At 37.0% G+C, this 25,090-nt stretch overlaps 1 protein-coding gene across 4 annotated transcripts in view; it reads left to right on the forward strand.

The window, feature by feature from the left end:
- Window positions 1-25,090, forward strand: part of NEBL (nebulette) — a 336,315-nt gene that overhangs the window by 206,624 nt on the left and 104,601 nt on the right. The window contains exons 1-2 of one of the 4 annotated variants that reach the window (XM_045787423.2): window positions 20,403-21,069; window positions 21,162-21,233. The exons of 2 other annotated variants lie outside the window; for them this stretch is intronic. In XM_045787423.2, coding sequence (XP_045643379.2) covers window positions 20,989-21,069; window positions 21,162-21,233 — 153 coding nt within the window. In that variant the 5' untranslated portion in view covers window positions 20,403-20,988. Of the gene's footprint in view, window positions 1-20,402; window positions 21,070-21,161; window positions 21,234-25,090 lie in introns of those variants that run through there. One more of the 4 variants, XM_087857636.1, reaches the window with a different exon arrangement.

Here is a 25,090-nt window from a genome sequence, read left to right on the forward strand (position 1 = left end):
CTGCCTGTTTTCTTTAAGGAGTTTTATTATTTCAGGCCTCACATTTAGGTCTTTAATCCACTTTGAGCTTATTTTTGTGTATGGTGTAAGAAAGTGGTCCAGTTTCATTCTTTTGCATGTAACTGTCCAGTTTTCCCAACACCATTTGTTGAAGAGATTGTATTTTCCCAATTGCATCTTCTTGCCTCCTTTGTCAAAGATTAATTGACCACATAATCATGGCTTTATTTCTGGGTTCTCTATTCTGTTCCATTGATCTCTGTGTCTGTTTTTATGCCAGAACCATACTGTTTTGATGACTACAGCTTTGTAGTATAGCTTGACATGTGGGTTTGTGATACCTTCCACTTTGTATTTTCTCAAGATTGGTTTATTTTTCTAATTTAACCTTAGATCTGAAAACTTTGCCATGGAACAGACGACTGTGTATTCTCTTAACAGTTTAGATAAAATTTAGACATTTGTTTCCTGAATTAAAAAAAGGTACAAATTCACTTTCTCAGTGATTATCTCGGATTGTTCATGAAGATAGATTGAAAATAATTTTTTGATATTTTGATTACCAGTTTTTACTGCATTGTCACTACTTCTAGACATCTTTAGGGAACAGAGCTAGTCAAATGCATTTTTTATAGAAAGAGAAAAATATACTATTTATAAAATAACAACCTTGTTGGTACCAAAATAGTGAATACATCATGGTAAAATACTAAAAAGAACTCTTTTCTGTGTGGTTATGCTACTTAAACCGATGTATAGTTAGGTCCATTTATTTCAGTTTGATTTTGAATTTTAGAGGTTGCTTTATTTTTGTCTTCTTGAGTTATTAATGCAATACGAACTATATACAATGTTTACATGATTTTCCAAAATCAATATATGAAATGAAGTATATTGGAAGGTTCTCACTTTTAGCTCACTTCTTCCATCTTGTTCTATCCCTTTCTTTCATAAAAATTGTTCTGTTTTCTCCTTTTTATTAGTTTTAGTTTATTCTTTATTTAAAAAAATATGTAAGTAGCTGTGTTTATATAGCATATATTACCTTTCCAACCCAAATGGAAACTAACATTCAGCACACACTCCTCTGTACTGTGCTTTTTTCCTTTCTTGGTGTATCCTGGAAAGCACTCCATAGCAGTATATGGGGATCTGCCTTATGGATTAGATAGCTCCTTTTTGTGTTTATGCTATAGTTTATTTAACCAGTCCCTAGTTGATGGACATTTGGGTTATTTCCAGTCTTTTGCTGTTATGAGTCTTGTAATGAATAGTCTTGTACATATATCATCTCATATTTTTTGCCAGTACTTTTGGGAGTTGATTTTTCCAAGAGGAACTGATGGGTCAAAGAGTAAATGCATCTGTAATTTTGCTAGATATTGCGAAGTTTGCTGCCATCAGAGTTGAATAATTTTGTGTTCCCAACAGTAGTATACAAGAGGGCCAACTTCTCCACAGTCCTACCGTCAGACTATTTTGTACATTTTTGGAATTTTTGCTAATTCGAAAGGTAAAAAATGGGGCCTCATGTTTTAATTTGTATTTCTTTTATCATTAGCAAAGGCGAGCATCTTGTCTAATGCTGAGGACCATCTGCATTTCTTTTGCTGTGAACTTGCTGCTTTGTATGTTCAGCTTTTGTCCCTATTGGGTGGTTGAGCTTTCCTTCTGAATTTTTAAGTTTCCTTTTATGGGGGCTGTCATTCCTTCAAGATCTGTTGCAATTACTACCCACCCCCCTCCACTAACTATCTTTATTTTGTTTGTAGTGTTTTTATTTTTTATGTGTAAATTTTATGTTATTTATGTTAATTTTTATGTAGTCAAGTTTATCTTTATATGGTCATTCTTTTCCCTGTGGGTTCTGGATTTTGAGTTAGGAATGGTTTCCCAGTTTCAGGTTATAAAGTAATCCCTCCCTGTGATCTTCCCCAGTTTCATATTTTACATTAAGGTCTCATTTAGAATTTATCTTGGTGTGGGGCTTGAGGAGTGGATCCAATGATACTTGTTTCCCATGTTGTTCTAACATTATTTATTAAGGCATTTTCCTTTTCCCCACTGACCGGAATGCTCTTTATCATATGCAGTTGGGTCTGTCTCTGGACCGTTGATCCCATTCCACGTATGAATGCTCCGGTAGCACACAGTTCTAATAATAGAGGCTTTATAATAGGTGTTAAAAAATCCTTTTTAAACAAAAGTCACGGTGACATGATTCCTGTGTTTATAAAAACAGAAAGTGTGAAATGGAAGCGTTTTTGAAGATAACTCATGCATGGGCTACATTTATTATTTGCTTCTGCAAGGAAGGGAAGCAGGGCTTACGGAGGTTATACAAACTCATTCAAAATCACCCAGGGGTCAGCAGTGGGACTGGAACCCATGTTCTCAACTAACACATTGAATGATTTTCTCATAAAGATATGATTTTCTCAGAAAATATGGGTGATTAGTCTCTTAGCAAGGAACTAGATCATAGTTGGATGCCATCTCTTGCCACAAAATATTTTCTTAGTTTTGAATATTTAAAATAACACATGATTTAGTTTATTTTTAGTGATAATGTATGCATTTTAGAACACTTGGAGAACCCAAATACTGACCCACAGAAATATGTTAGTATTTTGTTCAATTATTTCCAGAATTTCTAAACGCATAGTCTTTTGCTTTATTATGGTCATGTTACGTGGAAACAGTTCTGAGAGAATGAAAATAAAATTAAGGATTTATTAAGCACTTATTTAAGTGCGTTGATCAAAGGGCTTTAAATACATGACCTTCATTAATTGTCATAAAACCCAACTAGGGATGCAGTCTTTATTATTTTAGTATTACTGATGAGGAAGTTAAATAATCTGACCAACCTGACAGAGCTGCTAAATGATTGGAGCTTGGATTCTAACGTGGTGTTTAACCTTGGTACCTGTGTCTTAACCACTGTGCTCATTGTGTTCTGTGTAGATCATTTCGGATTGTATTATTTTCTTAATACCTTAGCAGAAATGATTGTCTTTGTTTCCTCGATGATCATATTAAATTCCACTTATAGTATCACGTTTCTTTTAACATAATGAAATTGTTTATACCAGGCTGTAAGAGGGGGGAGTTAAACAAATATTTTTCTTATTCTTTTTCCTTCAAATATTCATCATAAAATCTCAGCATCTACACAAAGAAGGGTCTTGAAAAATAAAATAGAATAACCGTGAAGAGGGCCAGTGTGAGGAAGAAAAACACATTCATTTTATAGATACGTTTGCTGCTCACGCATTTTATATGATGTTCAGAGGGAGTTTCCTTTTCTATGTTGGCTGAACATCTCCCTGCAAGTTTTGTTTATATCAAAATTTGCATAACTACCTTGATTTTTTTCCAGCCTTTCCCAGATCCAGATTGTTCCACATTCCGAGTTAGAGATGAGATATGTGATACGTAGCGAGTGGCTGAAGTTGGCGATAGTTTGGAGCTGGATGTGCAGTGAAAAGTAAATAAAATAGCCATTTTCTGAACTGCTTCAAACTGACAACAAGCTCAGCAACACCTATCCCACCGTTTACTTTCGTTGTGACATCAATGAACATATCAGTAAGAAAGAGAAAAACCCTATTGCCATTATACATTTGTTCCCTTGGAGAAATGGTGGAGAGGACGTTTTCAAGAGAGAAATGAATGAAATGTATCAGGGCAGCGTGAAATTACATTAGTGTCCATTACAGAGGACCGTGTTTTGCTGGCAACATTTTAAGTGTCACTTTGCCTGTGTCTGTGTAGCTGGGAGACAACAAAACAGTAGACTTTGGATTCACAAGCAGATTTTTAATTTTGTAAAAAGTTAATGCTCTTATCCGTTCTGTTCTCGGTACACATTGGATTATTAGGGTAAACCAGCGTAGTTCTGGTCATCGGGAGGTTGATAATTTAGTGCCCTGAATTCATCTTTTCCACCATGCTGTTCCTATCAGTAAGTAAGAGCCTGAGCTCATTCCCCAGCATATTTTATATTTACTTATAAATTACCTTCACGTGCTACCATAGATCCATAGATCTGTAAAGTTTTATTTCTTAAATTTTTTTTTTTAATTTTAAGACTAAAAAAATATTAGTTGGCATTCTAATCATTTTTCTTGCTAGTCAGTGCGGTGCAAGATGCGTAGATGCTGTTCTAAATATCACTGATCTGTCACTCTAGTGGCGGAGAATAAAACAGTCGGCTGCCTTAAGGAGCTTCAGCTGGGGACACATTTTATCCCTAAACAAGGTTAGAAGCTTTTAGGGAGTATTTGCAAGTTGAATTGTTTTCTTCAGAGCTGCCTGAGAAAGATTTCATAATAAGACACTAGATGTTCCTACATTTAAAATTTTTCATATTTAAAATGGATTTTCCAGGGCCCCTGGGTGGCTCAGTCGGTTAAGTGTCTGCCTTCGGCTCAGGTCAGGATCCCAGGGTGCTGGGATCGAGATCGAGTCCTGCATGAGGCTCCCTGCTCAGTGGGGAGTCTGCTTCTCCCTCTGCCTCTACCTCTCCCCACTGCTTGTGCATGTACTCTCTCTCTCAAATAAATAAAATATTCAAAAAAATAAAATGGATTTTCCTTCTATTTCCACCCCTTCTTTTTTGCTGTTCCAGTATAGTTACATTTCAGGGTTGCGTAGACTAAGAAATTGGGAACTCCACAAGCGACGGTTCTTGCCTGTCGTTTTAGAATTCTGACATTTAGTAATCTGTACTCATCAAATATCTTGTCAGACTAGATGACTGGTTAATCACCTGGTGATTCATTATGTTTCACTTCTCACCTAGGAAATAAAAGGCTAGCTATTTCTGAAATAAGGGATGACTTAGTTAATCAGGATTTATCATAGAAAGGCAGTCTTTTATGTCTTACTATGCTATATAACTAAGTGATAAGGTTATGATAACATTTGGAAATGAGTTTTAGTTATTATGTTTTTAATAGAATGTTCATTTACTCTCTGGATATAAATACGTTCTGTTAGCTTGCAGAATCAATTTAAAGCATCAATCTTAAAATTTGCAAAGCCTGGTGCTTTGTATATGTAACTGTCTAAAAGTATTTTTTTGGTGAAATATTATTGTAATGATAGGTTCATGTATTTCCATTTATTAGATCCCTGCTCTGTACTATAAAGAACTTCTATTAAGAAAATATATAAAAAGTAAATCTTGAGAGCTAGACTCATCAGTGTATATTAAATTTATTATTAAAGTTGTCTTGATAATTTAAAATCCCCATTTCCATTATTTTTACTCTCTCATACATTCCTTGCAAGTTTAGAACATCTTTCTGGATGTGTAGTTACCTCTTCTAGCTCAGAATTCAATTAGATGATCATTAAATTCAAAACCCATGAGAGGACATTATGTTAATAAATCTTGAAAATATAAAGGAAATGGATTTTTGAAAGAAACCTGTAGACCTCCAAAATCGATGCTGGAGGAATTAGAAAAGCTGAGCAAAGCAATAACCAAGGAAAACATTGAAAAATATTATGAAACAATTACCTTTCTAAAAGGCTTCTGTCCCTGATATTGTCTTAGGGCTGTTCGATTCCAAGGAATGGCTAAAGAAAAAAAGGATATATAGGAAGGATATGTGATAATGTCAGAGAAAAAAGTTCCAACAAGGAGGTTGGACTTCATGGGTTTGTGAAGTCGTTAGAAAGCAAATCACTGTCTCTTTTAGGGATTGTATGGTTCTTGGTCTCTGCTTTTCTCTGAACACAGGGTTTCTTAGCCTGCTTCTCAGCATCTGATTGAAAAACAGCCACCTGCCTAAGTCTACCTGCCCTTGGAGCCCCAGCACTCACCACCATCTGCTTGTCTACAGCTAAATGTCTCCTCGTTCAAACTCACAAAACATATTCTTATTAGTCACTGGCTAGCCAGTGCACTTCATCTCCCCAAGCGCAGTGTCTGCTCCCGGTCTAACGAGCTATGGCCTGATAGTCAGGTCATGTGATTCACAGCCTGCTAATGAGAGCCAGGGACCTGAGCATGGTTCACACAGGTAAATTTATTGGCACAATTAATGTAGCTTTATCATTGAGTCTGTCCTGTTTTCACGGAACAGCCATTCCAAAAGCACATAAATTGGCATAGAACCCAAAAAAGGAAATAGCCTCCAAAGAAAACTCCAGTTCAGGAACATAAATGACCCTAGTCATGGACGTAAATGTGCATTACTTATATATCATTATATAAACAAATGCTATGAAATTATATTCATTTTTTTTTTAGAGAGAGTGGGAGAGAGAGAGCATGCAGGGGGAGGGGCAGAGGGAGAGGGAGAGAGAGAATCTTAAGCAGGCTCTATGCTGGGATGGATATGGGGCTCGATCTCATGACCCTGAGATCATGACATGAGTCAAAATCAAGAGTCAGACACTTAACCAACTGAGCCACCCTGAAATCATCTTCATTTAAAGAATAATCTACTGAGAGCAAGTAATATTTTACCCAAGAATGCAAGGATGGTTAGATACTAGGATATCTGTTAATATCATAAAATTAATATGCTGTTGATATTAATAAAAAAGTCAAATAAGAAAAGTCATCTAACGCTGAAAAAGCATTTGATAAAATTTGACAGCAATTCCTGATGCAGTATTTCAAACACTTGGTTTTGATGCTCTTTGCTATTTCCAGTAAACTGTGAACATCTATCATTTTTATAACCAGATGAGAATATGTAAACGGTTTTAAAAGCACCTTTGGGAAGATAATAAATATGGTTGTATTCCAAGTTCCTAACTCCTATAATGGTGTCTCAATAAATATTTTTAATGAAGCATTCCATTAAAACAAAGTAGTCTAGTTTTTGAGAACTGGTAAGAAACAGAAAAGAGAAAATTTGTCCTTGTCTCACAGGAGATCTTTGTTGAGGAGTGTACAGCACTGCTTTTTTCTTAATGTACAGTATGAACCATCAGCAATGCCTTTGGAGGACCCTTCACCATTCTTTAGGAGATGCCTTTGAAACTTGTCCTCTTTGCTTTCTCCACGATTTGCCTGTGGCTCCCTGAGCTCGGACCCCGGTCCCTGAACTGAGCCAGTGCCCTAATCTGACCACCGTGCACACCTCGCTGATGGCTATCCTCCACCTGAACAACTCCACCTTTGACTCCACGTGCCATGCCCCAGCCCACTTCCCTTTCTTTTCAAACAACTTGAAATACCTTAGAATGGCCTCTTGTTCTTCACGTCTTGTCTGGTGCTCTGCCTACGTCTTTCCAGCATCTCTCCTCTGGCAACTTCATGACCCTGGTCTCGGTCTTTATTTTTGGTGTGGGCTATTTTGCAGAAATATTCTGATATTCTCTTCCCTTTCCTGTCAGTCTGTTACAACTAGATTAATCTTTCTATATTGGATTTATAGGTTACTCCTCTGCTTACAACTTCAAGATGCAACATTTCTGATTGAATTATATATAAAATGGTTGGCTTGACATTTGCAGCAGTCCTATTCAGCTTTTCTAGTATTCCTTACTCCTGCACCTCCTTTATGCACGCTGCACTTGTTTCTCATGGGGACCATCGTCTGGCTATTCTGCTGTCTTTGCTTATGCTCTGTTCTCCATCCTTCCTTTTCTCACGAAAAACTGGCTCATCTTCGTAATGTGCAGATCAAAGGGAGTGTTCCTTGAGTAAGGCCTCCTTGATATTTCTGGTTTCTTCCATCTTCTGAACCCTCACAGCTCTCTTCAATTCTCTGATAGCTTTAGTGTACTCTTTAATTGCCTCATCTCTGTGAGAGGCTAGATTTTATTCAGTTTTCTATTTCTTGCGATGCCTAACATAGTCATTTATACATAGTAGTTCACGTAAGGATATTTTGATTCAAATACTGAATTATTTGGAAATACTATATAGATGGGCAATATACATTTATATTTCAAATGTATCAATGCCATTGATTGATTTACTCTTCTTGTAAGCCACAGTCTCCAAGCATTCCTTTGGGATGTGGTAGTACAACTTAAAGTATTAAACAGAACTATTATAAAGTTGTGTTGGTCGTGTAACTTATTTTGCAAAAAGTGATTTTTATTTTTTCATGTTCACATTCATATTTACAGAACTAAAATATTAGTAGGGTAAAGAATAAGAAAAGTTATTGTTATAACCTTGAGAGAGAATGTTAATTAAATTGAGGGACAAGGCAGGGGACAAATGCTTAAGATAAGAATTTCTTTCCCCATTTGTGATGACATGAAAACTTTATTTTCTCATATTGAGTCAAACTGCCAAGAAACTCTTGCAACATATTGAATGGTAAGATAAATAATCTGCTTTTTAGAGCTTTGGACAGTGTCATTGCTTGAAAAGAAGCTTGAACTCCCCATGAGATCATCGTGGAGATAAACGCTTAAAAGCTTTCCAAAGCCGTGCTCTTGGCTCTATCAGAATTTAATTTCCCACTGATTATGTTTATATCGATTTTGGAACACATATCCACGAATATACTCAGCATAGCTACATCACTGATGATTTCCCATGCCTTGGGATACATCCCTATTTTATGTGCGCATGGAACCCACTTATACTTTCATATATATGGATACCTTGAGTTAATACTGTAGTTTTTAGACTAGACCATGAAAATGTCCTTGTGGTTGTTTAAAGGCTGTTTCTTTGTAGCAGTTAAAAACAAATTGACGTATATGGGAATAGGTTTTATAAATATCTTATGCTTTATTAGCCATTCGGTCATACCTGGTTGGTTTCTGATCTGTAGTCAAAATGCAAGGGGTGTTTTTAAAAGTAGATTCCAGCTGCATAACATCGCAGGTCTGAAAACTCACAATGGGTTTATGTGGTGAGGGGATATGTAAACGTACTGGAGATCTTGGTTCTAGTCCTATTGATGTTACTTTTAAGCAAATTACTCTACCTTTTTGAGCTTCAGTTTGGGGATCATGGAAGTATTTATCTTCTAGAGTTGATGCATGTGCCTTGAGATAAGTAAGGGACTTAGCACAGTGTCTACTATTCAATACAGCTTACTTCACTTCCACTTTTACCAAAACCAAAAGTGATTTGATAAAAGAATTTGTTGACAGATGATGTTTTTATCTTTGAACTCTTTGTACCCCAGCGATTAGTGGATAAAGTTGGTAACATACAATCGCAGAACCCAAAGAGACTGATCTAATTCTTGACAGATGAGAAAATAAAGAACCAAAGACTTCAAATGACACACTCGCCATGACAGGGCAGGTCACTAGCAGCATGGGGTTTCAAACTCAGATCAGAGGCCTCCTCCTCGTGTGGCCGGTGCTCTTTGCGCTCCGCACACTGGAAGTGCTGCTTCCAAGCATTCACCCTTTTTCCAATGATGGTTAATTAATCTTCATTCAGTGAGAAGTTAGTGGCTTCTAATCTCTTCTGTGCTTTATTCGTTCTTGCCTAGTTCGTCGTAGTGTTTTTGCCAGACTAGAAAACAGCACAATGTTCTGTTATCAATTCAGCGTGGAATACAATCTCAAGCATGTGTTCTTTTTTCAGTATAATATAAAGAACTTGAGCAGAAGCCTCCCTGTAACATAGTTCATGAGTCAGTTATAATCTTTGTCAAACATGGCTCCAAATACAATCACTGATCCTGCCTCTGAAATAGAAACATCATAAAAGCCTGGCATGTACTGTGAAAGATACACTTTTTGATGGTGTTTTGAAAACTAGTTAGTCCTAACGTCATAAATCTTTAAACCTTTGAATATTTAAACAAAGATGATTTGTTTAAAAAGGACATTTGCTATTGCTGTGTTTTAGAAAAGTAAAAAAAAGAAAAAAGAAATTAATACAATACTGAGTTTAAAGTATAATTTAAAAAGGTAAGTTAAATAAAGTACTAGTTAAAACATAAAACTGTGCATAATTTTCTTTATAATAAAGTCTTCAGCAATCTATCCCAGAAGATTAGATTTTATCATATCGATAATTTACCCCTTTCCAGGAACGTTTGTATTTTGAGTTGGCCACACTTAATCGGCAATTAAATGATCTCTTTAAAAAAAAAAATCTTGTAAAGTTTGTTAATAAGCAAATCTAAAGCTATTGTAATAAGTGTTGTCCATACATATGAATATTTTAATATAGGAGAATACAACTTAGCTATTTATTCTGATTAAAATCTGAGGTTTCCCCAACTCATGACTATTTATACAAGAGAAAGTAAGTAAATATCATAAAGAATTATCAAAGGAAATACATATATAGTGATTTTAAATCTTAAAATAAGGAACTAGGTATAGCCTTGATCAGATGCACATGTAGTGATAGTTCTGTAGAAAAATTATTTCAGAGGATTATAATAGTGGTCTGGTATCAAGCTTAAAATCTTCAGAAAAAGGTGTCCTTGCTACTTTGTTAATGTAGCAAACTTTATACTTAAGTAAACTTTACAGCAAACTTTATATTTAAGTAAAAATTTTGACACAAAAGAGCCCCTCATAGTGTGATTACTCTTTAAAGAGTTCACTTTTATCGGACAATTTGTCATACAAAAACTTGAAAGTAGCTATTCTGTGCTTTAAAAATGGTTAGATTTACAAGAAATGGCCAGAACACAAACATTTAAAAAATAAACTCTCTCGTTAAATGAACTTTGAATTTTCAGCTCAGAGTGCATTTCTTTACCACAATTATTGTCCTTATATTTTAGGATAATTTTTTCCTAATGTTCTAGTGTAAGTTTAGAGAATTCACTTTTTTGGCAAATCATCTTTATCAGTTTTGTATAAATTAGGGAATGCATACTATAAAAGTCACTACTATCACACTATTTTCGATGAATACTTGAAATATTCTCAATTTTTAGTGTTTTTAAAAAATTTTTATTGAGACATAATTGACATATAACATTATGTTAGTTTCAGGTGTAGAACACACTGATTCAGTATTTTTGTATACACTGCTAAATGATCACCACAATAAGTCTAGACTGGCAGCCTTTGGTCCATATACTGTGAGATATAGGCTTTAATTGTTGTTACTTACAGTGTTTCGTGTTGCTGGCTCATGTCAACTCATCTGGGCCAGTTGTGTTCCTTCTCTCCCTCCATCCCTCCCTCCTTTCCTTCCTTCCTTCCTTCCTTCCTTCCTTCCTTCCTTCCTTCCTTCCTTCCTTCCCATTTTCCAGCTTACTACTGCTTATAAATTTTCCATTAATGAATAAAAATCAGGAAAGTTTCTCAACTTAGGTTCCTGACAGGTCCTGGATGCTCCTAATACTTTCATTATTATCTGCTTTACCATCGTTTCTGACTGCTGGGGAGTTCTTATTCCTGCCAATTGCAGGAACCCAATAGTCCCCATACTACAAGCACTCTTCCTTTAAATCACTCTCGGTAATGACAATTCCTTGGAAGTTGGAAATTGAAAAAGATGGTAGAGAATAATAACAATATCACTACCAGAAAGAAATAAAAGTCATTGAATGTTTTGTTGCTCTATGCTTCCATAGATTTTATGTAGATTGAAGCAGTACAGACCTGGGTTGGAATCTCTTAGTGTGAGAACTTGGACAAGTTATCCACTCCCGGTCCCAGTGTCTCATCTGTGAAATGGTTGTTGTGAGGATTAAATGGGATTTTATGTGTAAAGTCCATAGTACAGTGCGTGGCATACAGTGGTCACCCTTTTGTGCCTTCTCCTAGTACCAAGCAGGGAGCTTCTAAGAGTTCTTGACTGCCTTCCATTTTTGCATAGAGTTTAACTTTTTCCAGAATTTTCAGCAGAGCTTGGGTGAGGGATAGCACAAATATAATTTAAGTCCTTGGATATCACTTCATGTAACAGTATTTTTGATTCAAAGGACTTCATTGCATTTAGATATCATTGAAGATCCTAGCTGGTTCCATCGAGAAAAGAAACTGGGTCCTCTGCGGAACAGAAATAAGAGATACTGTGTTTCCCTTCATTGTTCAAGGGCTTTTATGTTGAGAATTTGAAATTTTAAAGCTTCTAATAGAAAAAAAATCTCATTTCAGTAAAACACTTTACTTCTTTAAATGATTCATCAGTCTCTTTAGTAAAGTATTATTGTAACATTGCTTTATAACATGGTTTAAAAAGGATTTACCTGGCCAAACTGATGAGCAATCGCTGGTGTGTTTTAAATTGGGTTAGATGAGTTAAAAATGGGAGAAGCAATGGAAGGTATTTAACTATTTGGACTTTTTGTATTTAGGTAGAGAAATAAAGAGTGAATATTATTCACTCATATAATTATCTATTTATTGGATAGATAATTAAAGAGTGAATATTTATCCTGAAAACGGCTGCGACTTTAAATATGTCATTCTCATTAATGAAACAAGATAGCATTTTGAAAATACACCTTTGGTGAAGTTAATTAAAACATCATTTAAAGAGTTAATTCATTATTTATAAGAACAATTTAAACCTTTAATAAAATACATTCCCGTACAGAGGACTGATTTAAATAGGTCTGGAAATGAAATTAAATGGCAGTTTTTATTGCTTGCTTATTAGGATTCTGAAATTCTCATCTTAAGAAATTTAATATTAAATGTATCTTTTTCACATTTAAGGTATATACAATCAAAATGAAAAAGAGCTAATGATTAACAGTCTTATAACATTACATACAGCTACACTGTGCAGCAATAACCAGTATCCAATAAGAGCTCATCCGAATTGAGATGTACTGGAAATATAAAATTAAAATGCAACTGGATTTCAAAGACTTTGTATAAAAAAATGTAAAATATCCCAGTACTTTTCGTATTGATTACCCGTTCAAATGATAATATTCTGGATAAAATGAGCTGAATCAAATATAAAATCAATGTAATATGTTTCTTTTTTTTAATGTGGCAGCTAAAATATTTAAGGTTACATACGTAGGTCACATTGTATTTCTACTAGACAGAGCTGCTCCAGAGAATGATTTTCAAAATAGTTAAAACATCACAGATAGACATGGCCTGAGGGATGCCACTTTAGGAACAAATCAAAAATATGCCAAACACATTGGGGTTATGAAGGAAAATTTCACACACGCAATCTGAGAAAAAAAAGAATGGAGAAAAGCATCTATAGATGTAGAATGTAAAACAGGATAGAAAATTGACATCTACAGGGGCGTCTGGGTAGCGCAGTCGTTAAGCGTCTGCCTTTGGCTCAGGGCGTGATCCTGGCGTTTCGGGATCGAGTCCCACATCGGGCTCCTCGGCTGAGAGCCTGCTTCTTCCTCTCCCTCTCCCCTGCTGTGTTCCCTCTCTCGCTGGCTGTCTCTCTGTCACATAAATAAATAAAATCTTAAAAAAAAAAAAAAAAGAAAATTGACATCTACAAATTTAATTGAACATCGATAGAAATTCTTTGGAACATGCCACAACTTTCTTAAAATGCAGGTTTTGTAAGTCCCACAAATTTTATCATAGTCAAAGAAAATTCATATTTTTCACTGAATATACTGGTGAATATTGACCATCATATGTTTATTCACTATCTGAAATTCCCCTGAATGCAATACTATTACAGCTCATGGCATAAAGTAGATGCTCCATCAATATTTGATAACAAATATGTGATTGACATAGGAGAGATGGGTAGGGATGTTTATCAGTCTTGTTCATTGATTATCTGCAGAGATTAAAATAGTTCCTGGCCCATAGAATGCACACAAAAATATTGATGCATGGTGAAATATATGAAGACAGACACACACATACTAAATAATAAAGAAGATAAAGTACTCAGAAATTACCCCCAACATATGTTCAACTAGTTCTCACTATTCAAAGGGTACTGACTGTTTTAAGACATCACTATACAGCTGTTTTAATTACACATTTGCTTTAACTATGATCCTATTTCGATATGATGTTATATTTTGAGTTATGCAGGAAGACACTCCATGGAAACAATTGGAATAAGATGCAGAAATTAGTGCTTCAAAAGTTCTGAACTTGTGAGGATTAGTTTTGTTGTTTTCTCTGGCTTACAACTATGATGAAGTCATGATCTCAGGGTCCCGGGATTGAGCCCCAAGTTGCGCTTCTCCCTCTCCTACTCCCCTTCTCTCCTCCAGCCCCCCCCCCCCAACTCCTGCTCCTGTGTGCTCTCTACCTCTCTCAAATAAATAAGTAAAATCTTAAACAAGAAAGAAATCATGATTTCAGGGTAAAACAAATCCTTACTGAACGTAGGTATACTAACTGGATGTTTTAAGGTTTCTGTTGAAGCATTGATATCACTTATTTAAGAAAGAGTAGAAAAAAAATAGATGCATTCCAGTAATAGACTTGGAATTGTAGAAATGTGGAAGTGTGAAATTTATATTTTAACCACATTTAACATAAAGTCCATTTATTGGGCGGTATATATAACACACATGTATTTCCCTTGACTATTTTTCTTCATTAAACTAACAAACCTGGGAGCGATTTCTTCACTATGAATTTTCATAAATTGCAGATACACCGTGTATTTAAATTGGCTAATGATAAAATGAAGGGGTAAAAATTAAATTTGAGGCGGATGAAGGGAATAGAGGAGGTGTTAAGGTGTTGTTTCCGCGGTTAATTGACCAGAAACTGTTGTTTGTAAAGGATTTGTGGTTCAAACTGGCTTAAGCTTTTTGTGTTAGGATAAGCAAATTCCATCCATTTACTTCATCAGTCTGTCCCCTGAGGTCCCCCCTTGCGGGTCTCTTTGCTGCTCTGCTGCACTCTTCTCTCTCCATTGTATTCTCCAGTGACATTGAACTTCTGCTTCCTCCAACTCTTGTCTTTGGGTCTTTGGAAATGCTCTTTGGATGCATTCCCTAACCCCCGTCACTTTGTCTAATTCTGGTTTAAATATCCTCTCTAAGGGGGGGGATCCTTGCTTGGTTTCTACTAAATTTTCTTGTTATGAGCTCATATAACTCCCCTACTCCCCTTTTAGGACCATTATTACACTCTCTCCAAAAAGGGCAGAATCGTCTAGCTTTGCATGTGTTTGTGTAAATTATTGTTCCAATGGCTGTTTGTTTTAATGTGCCCTACAACACCAAAAGCCTTCCCTTCTTTTCCTAGAATTTGAGGATTTCCTCATTATTTCCACATTTTAATATAGGATTATTTCCCCCTGAAAACATGACAAAAACAGCTTTTCTCCATAAACGACTAGGAAATCGTTTACTTCCCTGTGTTTTCATAAGATTCATAAGTCCTGTCCCTGCTTTGGACATGTTATGAATTAATTGGTAGAACATCTATCTCTGAAGAGTTAAAGAATTGCCAACAGTGATCAAGCCCGCACACTCTCTCTGGCTCTTGATACGGTGTTGACAGCCAAGCAAAGAGCTTCTTCAATAAATCCACTCTCATATTCAAGTTTTTCCAGATGTGAGAAGTAATTAAGTCTTTGCATTTATCGAGGCCTTGTATGCTTTTCAAGAGGGAACTGGCAGCTGCGGTGAATTAACTCTGCTCCAGTGCATGTGGACGGTGTGTGTGTGTGTGTGTGTGTGTGTGTGTGTGTGTGTGTGTGTGAATGTACATATATACAAGCACATGTGTGGAATTTGCCAATAGTCAAGTGAGATCAGACCTGAGAACAAAACAAAACAAAAAGCTAATTTCAATAAACACCAAAAATTGTTACAGCTCTGTTTCACAGTTGAGAGCCCAGAGCGCTTTGTCCGGTGATATCTTCTCCCTTTCTGCTTTTGCCCAATGTTGAAGGAAAGTGATGAGGACAATTAAATCATTTGCATCTGTTAAAGGATATATATTTTTTTAAATGGTGAAGTCACGATTCTCATGAAATAAAACACACTTAAAATAAACACACTTAAAAGATTTTAACTCATTAATGAATGAGGGCACCAGTAAGATGTTAAGATTGGTTCCAAGGTGAATTTGGAGGACACGTATAAATGAGTAATAAGGAATTCCTGAAATGAATTTAGAAATAAAGGTAAAAAGCTCTGTTGGCAGGACCGGTCATCAATTGCTTTCCCCCCCCAAGGAAACAATTAATTTGCATTTGTATGGATAAAGCATCATTAGCATTGTTATCAGTTTTTTACATTTTATGGTCTGGTGAAGCAGTTCAAAGACAGCAAAAGGCCAAATTAGCCAGAAGGTAACACTAGATAACACAGGAGGTAATTTTTTTTTTTTTTTTTTTGCCAGTTTCAAAGTCTTTCACGATTCTTCCTGACACATCTCACACAAAATTCTAGGGAAGGGATACTTTTTGGGAGAGCCAAGCTGTTGATCATGCCTGACCCTTTGGTTCTGGTTTCGAGGCCTCCTGAGGCCAATCAGACCTTGGGCTCCTCTCTGCTGGAAGGCCTATGGAAGTGGCTGTATGAGCTTCACTGTTATTCTTACTGAACTGATATCTCAAGTAAACAGTGAATTAAATGGAAGTCCTTCAGTTCTCCGGATGCTTATGTTAATGTAGGCTCTGACTGAGAACACCCCCCTCCTCCCCAGTCAATACATCTGGAACAATACTTTTGATTTTGGCATCCCAACCACACCCAACCCGGAAATTGTGCCAAAAATGATTTGCAGTTTCTTGTTCTTCTCCCCCAACACCGGCTTAGATATAGAGCTCTCACTTGTGGGTAGGATCTCTACTTGTGAAAACAGGAGTGTGAATACAAAAACCCATTCTATTAAATCTTATTTTAATGGCATAATTAGTAATGGTGACAATTACTCAGGTTGCTTTGTATTCTTTTGATTTCTCATTAACAAACAGTAATGAAATGGCCATTAAAAAGGAGAAGATGGGCTTAATGAATGTAAATTGTAAAAATAGATTGGGCTAATATTAAGCGGAGCTCTTGCCTTTTATAAAGAAGACAAATTGCCCAAAAGAGCTTACATTTCTGGCTTGAAGAAACAATTTCATCCCCTCATCTACAAGTAAAGTTCTCTTTTGGACAGTTGCCAAACAATGAGGAACTATGTGAGGGAAAGTAAAATGACCAGGGGTTCAACTGAGAAGCAAGAACCTTCTGGGAGATAGTCATAAGAAAAGAAAGAAAGAGAGAAAGAGAGAAAGAAAAGAAAGAAAGAAAGAAAGAAAGAAAGAAAGAAAGAAAGAAAGAAAGAAAGAAAGAAAGAAAAAGAAAGAAAGAAAGAAAAAGAAAGGAAGAAAGAACGAACCCAGGCAACTGAAAACGAGGCTATGGAAGACTGCCAAGATAGGCAAACAAGTCAAATGAACTAATTCCTCTCTCACCTAACCATTCAGGGGGGATATTTTGTAATAAGAAATGTTGAATTAATTTTTAAAGTGGAAAAATTCAGTTTATCTATAGAAGTTTTCCTCAACTCAGAACTGAATCTCCAACTATTTGAATTATTATGGATTTTCATTTGCAACATTACCATGTTGGCAGAAAGCACGTGTTCTATCACTATCAAGAAAAGAGGAGAAAGTGAAATAAGTATGAAAAATTGGTCATAGTCTGGGCAATTCTTATTGCATGTGACTTTAATAGCATTGCAGACAGGGGAGTGCTGCAGACAGCGGGTCACTGCAGACAGGGGGCGCTGCAGACAGGGGGCGCTGCAGACGGGGAGGGGGCGCTGCAGACAGGGGAGCGCTGCAGACGGGGGTCACTGAAGACAGGGGGCACTGCAGACAGAGAGTACTGCAGGCAGGGGAGCACTGCAGGACCCCTGCTAGTGGTACAAAGGAGTTTCCTTGGCCAAGGGCTCTGTCCCAAGACCTGAGTCACCCCTGGGACTTGGCAGTTGCTATGGAAATAATTTGTTTACACAAAAACATCAAACTGTAAATAGATTAAAGACTTCTGGGGGCTCCTGGGTGGCTCAGTTAGTTAAGTGTCTTACCTTCCACTAAGGTCATGATCCCAGAGTCCTAGGATCCAGCCCTGCAGCGGGCTCCCTGCTCAGTGGGGAGTCTGCTTCTCTCTCTCCCTCTGTACCCACCCCAATCACTCGTGCTCGCGCTCTCTCTCTCAAATAAATAAAATCTTAAAAAAAAAAGGAAAACTTTATATGAATTTTATATTATACTTACAGGTGAGAAAGAAAAAAAAAAGATACATTCAATCGAAAGAAATAACGTATGTAGCTTCCCAAACAATCCATTAAGGAGTTCATCCAGCATGTCCTGAATGATTTTAAAAAATTTTTATTTTCTGCCTTATCTTAGCACAGAGTATGCTTTATTCACCATTACGTCCCCAGCACCAAGCACAGTGCCTGGCATAGCGACACTTATTTGAATGAACGAATATAAAGCTTGGGTTAAGTTTTGGTCCTGGTATTCCATTGGATAACTTTGTGAATGAGACAAAAAATGAATTTCTCTTGGTCTTAATTTTGTCCTCTGTAAAAGAGAGGGCTTTTAGTAAGATTGATTTCTTTTCTTTTTTTTTCTTTTTAAAGATTTTTAAAATTTATTTATGCGACAGAGATAGAGACAGCCAGCGAGAGAGGGAACACAAGCAGGGGGAGTGGGAGACGAAGAAGCAGGCTCATAGCGGAGGAGCCTGATGTGGGGCTCGATACTATAACGCCAGGATCACGCCCTGAGCCGAAGGCAGATGCTTAACCACTGTGCCACCCAGGAGCCCCTAGTAAGATTGATTTCTTAAGGATCCCTCTGGCTTTAAAATTCTGACTCTAAAATTCACAAATGGAAAATGTGTGTTTACCTTGCATGTGGTGTTTGGTTTTGCTTTCAGAACTTCTGTGCATAATCGCAACAGATTATTTTCTGCCAGCACAGTGGAGAGTCAATAAGAATGTATTACATGATGGGAAATGAGAAAAAGCAGCAGTTGAAGTCCACGGAAGGTAATTCACCATGGGGATTAGATGTCACTATGAGAGACACAGTCATCTGAAGTAGCTTTGGTGAGATTTCCTCCCCACACTTCTAGAAGTTTGCTAGAAAAGCTTATAGAGATTGCTCTTCCCTTTTTCCAAATAAAGATAATGTAATAGATCTTCTATAGAATATTAGAACAGTCTTTTGGCAGAAGACTTGAAGGAAACAGAGTTCACACATTCTGCTCCCTTATGGAACAAATATAAAGCACAGAGAATTTCCTTGTAGAATTCTCTACACAGCTATGTTTAAAATAGCTTAGTTGTTATTTTAAAAGTAAAGGTTTCCAAATTCAGCACCCTTAGGGGACTTCTTGTTGGCATTTTGCTAGTAAGCAGGATATGTGATGCCATTAAGTTAGCCGGTATCAAAAATCATTTCATGAAAAGACCAACAACTGTTCTAGAATACGACATTTTTTTTTTTTCAGAGTAGGATAATGTTTCCCTAAGTAATACTTCACAGAAGAATGTTAACTTTCTGGAGCATCGGGTATCATTAAAAAATGGTATGTAGGTAGATTAGATTAGATGAATAGGATTTCATATTTCAGAAATGCTGGATTAAGGAGACTTAAATAGTTTTCTTGGTTGTGGGTCTTTTTGGAGTTTCTGATTTGTCATTATGCCATGTAGATCTCTAAGTGATAGGGGTAGAGATGAACACATAGATTTTTCCAAATACATTTGCTTAAGAAACCCCCTTCCCCTTCTAGAGTATTCTGTGGAATGTTAGCCTCATGGAAAACAACTTGAGGAATCATCTATATATAGTGACGTTTAGAATATTTTTCTTGTCAGAATTTTTAGTTTAGTTAAGGCCAAAGCAATTAAGAAGAAAATTTAAAACTAGATACGATATCTAGAGAAAATAGCATGATTCTTGGCTACTTAGCATACTGTGTTTGGAATAAAGTTGTATTTTATAATTAGTTTCATTATTCGCCATGAGGTATTTTTTTATGTCCGACACTGAATTGTTATGATTCTGTGAAAATTAATTTACCCTAGGTTTGAATAACCAAACTGATAAATTATGAGTAGTATAGAGCCTTGTTATTGCCTAAATTGACAATAAAGGACTTTTTGAGAAATATATTTATAATTATATAACTGATAACACATACAACATTATAAATATTGTTATAATTTGTTTTTCCAACCTTTTCCAGGCATGTAGTACACATTGAGGAATATATAAAGAATGAATATTTTATAATATAAAAACTAGTGAATTTGTAAAAATTGACACAATAGGCAGAATCAGAAGAGCATGGTTATTTTTTTTGAAACAATGATGTTTCTAGAATTCTTAAATGATATATCAACCTATGTTAACTGCAACTTCTCGTGTTTAATGATGTTTACAATTAAAATAATACAATAGCAATATAAGATTAACGGTCATAATTAACTCAGAATAGATTCTTTGAAGTGGTTCAAAGGGCTTTTCATAATAAATTACTAGCCTTTAATCAGCTAATTTAAAGTTAGTACCTTTTAGAATGTGAGAAGTATGTGTTTGTCTCATAAAAAATTTAACTTAGGTTAACAAGATGAGTTTGAATGATCCGCATTCACTATACCAAATCCAAGATATGTCTGACATTCCAGTGAAAGCTTTATTTAGATGGAGTTGAGAAATCTTTGAGATAACAGGCTTTGGACTGTGCTATCTTGAGTGTTATAGTGGAGTCGTTTTCCCACCATCTTTAAGTCTCTTTCAAGCTATTTTATGAATGAATTAAATTAGTGAAATACACATAAATCGTCTCTTTTGGATTGCTTACCCAGTTTAGAGAATGTTGACTTTAAAAGGTCACAAAATCGAATTTTGCCTCTTGGAGTGGTATTTCCACTTGGGAGGCTGGCCCTGGCTGATCTCTGCAATCCCATCCATCCACTCACACGCAGTTGTGATAAGAGGGTGAAGTGGGAGCTAAATAGGGATGAGGCCTGGGCAAGGTCATTTCTGCCAGAACTCCAGAGACTCCAAGAGCTCAAGGGTGCTGTAGTCCAGAGAAAGGACCTGTCCTCGTAAATTCAAAAAAAAAAAAAAAAAAAAAAAAAAAAGAAAAGAAAAAAGAAAAAAAAACCCAAAACTTCTATACATAAAAAGTAAAAATGAGGGTCCCTGTGTTTGAGGATGCAAAAGATGAAATGGAAGAGGGAAAAACAGAGGAAGAGGAAGATGAAGACGACGTGGTAAGTGGGAACACATCAGCTGAAGAAGGGTATTTGTTCCTCTAAGTTGATCATTAGAAAAAAATGCCTCCTTTCCTTGTTTTTCTGAACAGGTGTTCTTTAAGCCAGTTATTGAAGACCTGAGGATGGAATTGGCCAGAAAATGCACCAAACTCATTAGTGATGTAAGTGGCTTAAGTGATTTTTTCTTATTTTGCATTGTGTGTGTTTCATCGAATCATCGAGTTGGGGAGAAAACCCTGCAATCATCTGTTAAAACACAATTATTTCCCAAATCATGGAGCAAAGTCCAGAAAGTTTTGTTGATTTCTTAAAGGTCACCTATACAGAGAATTTCTGTAGGAGCAGGTCTCCGTGTTCTTAATCCAGAGTGCCATCCCTTATGAATTTCACTGTCACTCTGGCATGACATTTCAGAGCACATTTCGTGGGTGAACCGCAAAGGCTTTTAAAATTTGTATGGTGGTGAAATTCGTTTTGGGACGATCTCTGTCTAAATGAATGGTTAAAAAAAAAACATTTAGGGGATTTTTTTGAGGACTCTGATGAATGCAATAGTTTTTGAAACCAGGAAAAAATATATATCTATATATACCTTACGTGTATTTACAATTTGGGGTTCATGGGTTACTGAACTGCATGGTAAGAAGCCTGAACTAGACGATGATGGTATTAGTAAAAAGGAGCATTTTTCTCATGACTTTTTTCATTAACTGGGATCAGTGTATATCTTATCTCCAGGGAATCCTAGAATTGTAGAACTATGCAACATATATATACACTAGTAATTATGTACTGGTAAACCAGTGAACATGTAAACTAGAATTCTAGAAGCCCAAGGAAAAAGTATTGCTCACCAGAGAAAAGCATTTAGATGCCCCTCATTAACACAACTGTAAGAGAGTTGCTGGGGCCGAGGAGAGATGACTCATGGAAAGTGAATAGGGCCTGGGGCTGTAGAGAAGCGAGCTCAATACTGGCTGTTTCTGTTGTAGTTAATGAACAAAGCGATCAGAATATTTTGCAAATGTTTGTTTTCAAAGGAGGTCAGTCCGGGGAAGTGGATGATACGTTGGCATGTTCTCTGAAGTCAACCTGCCTGCATCAATTTAACAGTAACGTTAGGGCAGGTTATGTAACCAGACTGGGCTCAGTTCCTCAAGGGCAACATCTATTACAGTATCTTTAAGTAACAGTAACACATCTGAAATGTCTGGTGAACTGTCTGGAACACTGTGAGCCCTCAAGAGATGTTAGCTGTTATTAACTACTACATCTGTAAATTACTTTTGTATCCATCCAGTCACATTTTATATATGACTCTCTGTCTCCTTGGGTTTTGTCAGAAAGAGCCAGAGGATGTGGGAATCATACTCTTTCCATACATTATGTAATTGAATTTTAAATGGAGTATTTCTTTGTGCTATTACCTGAGAGCACTAAGCTACTGCATGTGAAAGTTCCTTGTAAATGATAATAAGAATGGAATGATGACAACAACAATAACATCAGCCTAGTTAAGATTTAGCGAGGACCATGTGCCCGGCATTGCAGCTTCTGAGGGGGGTTCCGCTGCTTTTTGCATTTTAGAGGTGAAGAAACAAAGGCTCAGAGAGGTTAAGTATTTTGCCTGGGTCACACAGTTAAGCAGTGGGGAAAAGGATTGAACCCAAAGCCCTCTAATCCTTAGTCATTCTTCTGTGTTTGCTTTTACCGTAGATTTCCCTGCACAGTTTCTCTTAGCTTTCCTATTATTGATTACACAAATATTGGTAATAGAAACGCTACCATTGAAAACCTGAAGTTTCACGGCTCCGGAAACAGTACCTCTTCCAGCATTGTTATGTTTTTTATTAAAGGGTAATTGTGGATGAGCTAAAGTGTATTATATAAACCATTGGAACTGAAGCAGCAACTTCAGTGAGTGGGTGATTTTGCTGGAGTTGTTCCGGATAAGATCATTTTTCAGTGACTGTAAAACCAGCCTCGTGGTGAGGGGCATGGCCTTTACCATTTTGCCAAGCCAAAGCCATGATATTCCTTTAGCGTGTAGGAGTAATTTCTCTTTATTATAGATGTATGCTGCATGGCAAAATGTCTGTACTACCTAAATACTTCGATCACAGACTGTGGCCTAATTTTTATCTGTGTACATGTTCACCTTTTGTTTTAAAATAGAATTCCATACTTTTTAAGATACTCTTTTAAAATTTTTGGGATTTGTATATTTACCAACGAAGAGTCTGAACAAGTACTTCTTTTGTCTCTAAAACAAAACTGAAAGGAGGAGTTCGTTCCATCATTTTAAAAACAAATTTTAATTGACACTTCCTGGAAGGACTTTATGTATTGGACCCAGTAGAATTTTCTAGTTTTTCAAAGTTTGGTTGGAAAGGTATTTATTAAATACTAACTGCTTTATCCACTGTCTGCGTCATGGGTGTTTTTCTATGGAACCGATGAACTTACATTGGAAGTTCTCATGTTTATTATATTGTCTACATCACTAGATGGTTGTCTAAAATGTGTAGTTGAGTTTTGTTGGTCATGGAGTGAAAACAGATACAGACATGGACGAATGGTCCTGGGGAGTTAGTTGGGAGCTCCAGTTGAGGCCCTCTCCTGCTTCTCACGGGCCCCCCCGGTTAGTGGCCTACATTTCACTTAGCGCACAGGCCTTTTCCCAGGTCTCAAACTTAAAGACAGATTTTCAGATCTGTGCATTTTGTTTTCCAATCCCTTGTATCCCAGAGGGACATCGGTGTGTTTACCTGAGCCTTTCTGTCTGAAGGCGATCTGTTTGTAGCCCATGTCACCGAGTGCATTTGGTGACTTGTTTGCCCGGTCTGCACGGGTCTTCAACTTGAACCTGTGAGAAGCTGCCTCACGTTCTGCTCATACAGCTAGTGGGCCACATACCTGGGATCTGAAACAAGGTCTGCCCGACTCCCAGACCTTGGCCATCATCATGCCGTTCCTCTCCTGCTATGTGCTAGGCACCCACATGTAGTACTGTGTTCTGTGTCACAAATGTTACCTAGGAAGGGTCTAGAGATAAGTCCAGGGACTTCCAGTTCTCCCTAGAAAGAAATGGATGTTTTTCAGGTCAGGTGGCTTCACTTTGGGGGATCAGTGTGAGGCATTTTTCCATTTTTTTACTCTTCCTGGTTTCCCTCTGCACAACTCACTTCTCCAAATTACCTGGTCCTCTGAAGCCATGTCCTTTATTTTTCTGTTAACCACATAATGCTTTTTATTTCCCCAGATACTCTCTCTCTCTCTCTCTGGGCCTATTGGTCAACTATCTAATGAATTCCTTGAATAAGTCAAATCTATTAACTATACTGACCCATCAGAATCATGGATCTAGTTGCCTTTTGTCAGGTGGTCGTAGACCGTATTAGGTTAAAGGGGATATTTTTGTATGTTTCTGATAAATTAGGCATCAAGAGTGTCTGCAGAGCAAGTTTGGGCACATCGGCATGAAGCCTGTGATGCGGTGTTTTGGTTCAACCCTTTTGAGGGTGTTCACTTGCATGGCAACAGAAAGAGCATTTTCCAGGCAAATGAACATTGTTGTGGGTAAATCTTTCCAGTGCTAAAAGCATCAGATTCCATGGCTATCCCTCCAGAGAGAGCTTTGATTGTGTTAAGAGAACCTGGGACAACAGCCTTGGTTATGAGTGTCCCCCACCCTGTGACCCCACAGTGAGGGAGCTGCGGTTCTTTCTTCCAGGGTTCGATGTATTGAGCCAATATGGCTTCATTTGCGAGAAGACTTTCTCGATACTTTTGGTTAAGAGTGCCTGTAAAAGGAGGGGCATCTGGGTGTCTCAGTAGGTTAAGTGTCTGGCTTTGGCTCACGTCATGATCTCAGGGTCCTGGGATTTAGCCCCGTATCGGGCTCCCCATTGAGTGGGTCATCTGCTGGCCTCCACCCCACAGCCCCTACCCCTGCTCACATTCTTTCTCTCTCTTCCTCAAATAAATAAATAAAATCTTAAATAAAAAGAGTGCCCAT

This window comes from Ursus americanus, chromosome 31, assembly GCF_024610735.1.
Source record: "Ursus americanus isolate L20-20 chromosome 31, mUrsAme1.1.p, whole genome shotgun sequence".
Lineage (NCBI taxonomy): Eukaryota > Metazoa > Chordata > Mammalia > Carnivora > Ursidae > Ursus > Ursus americanus.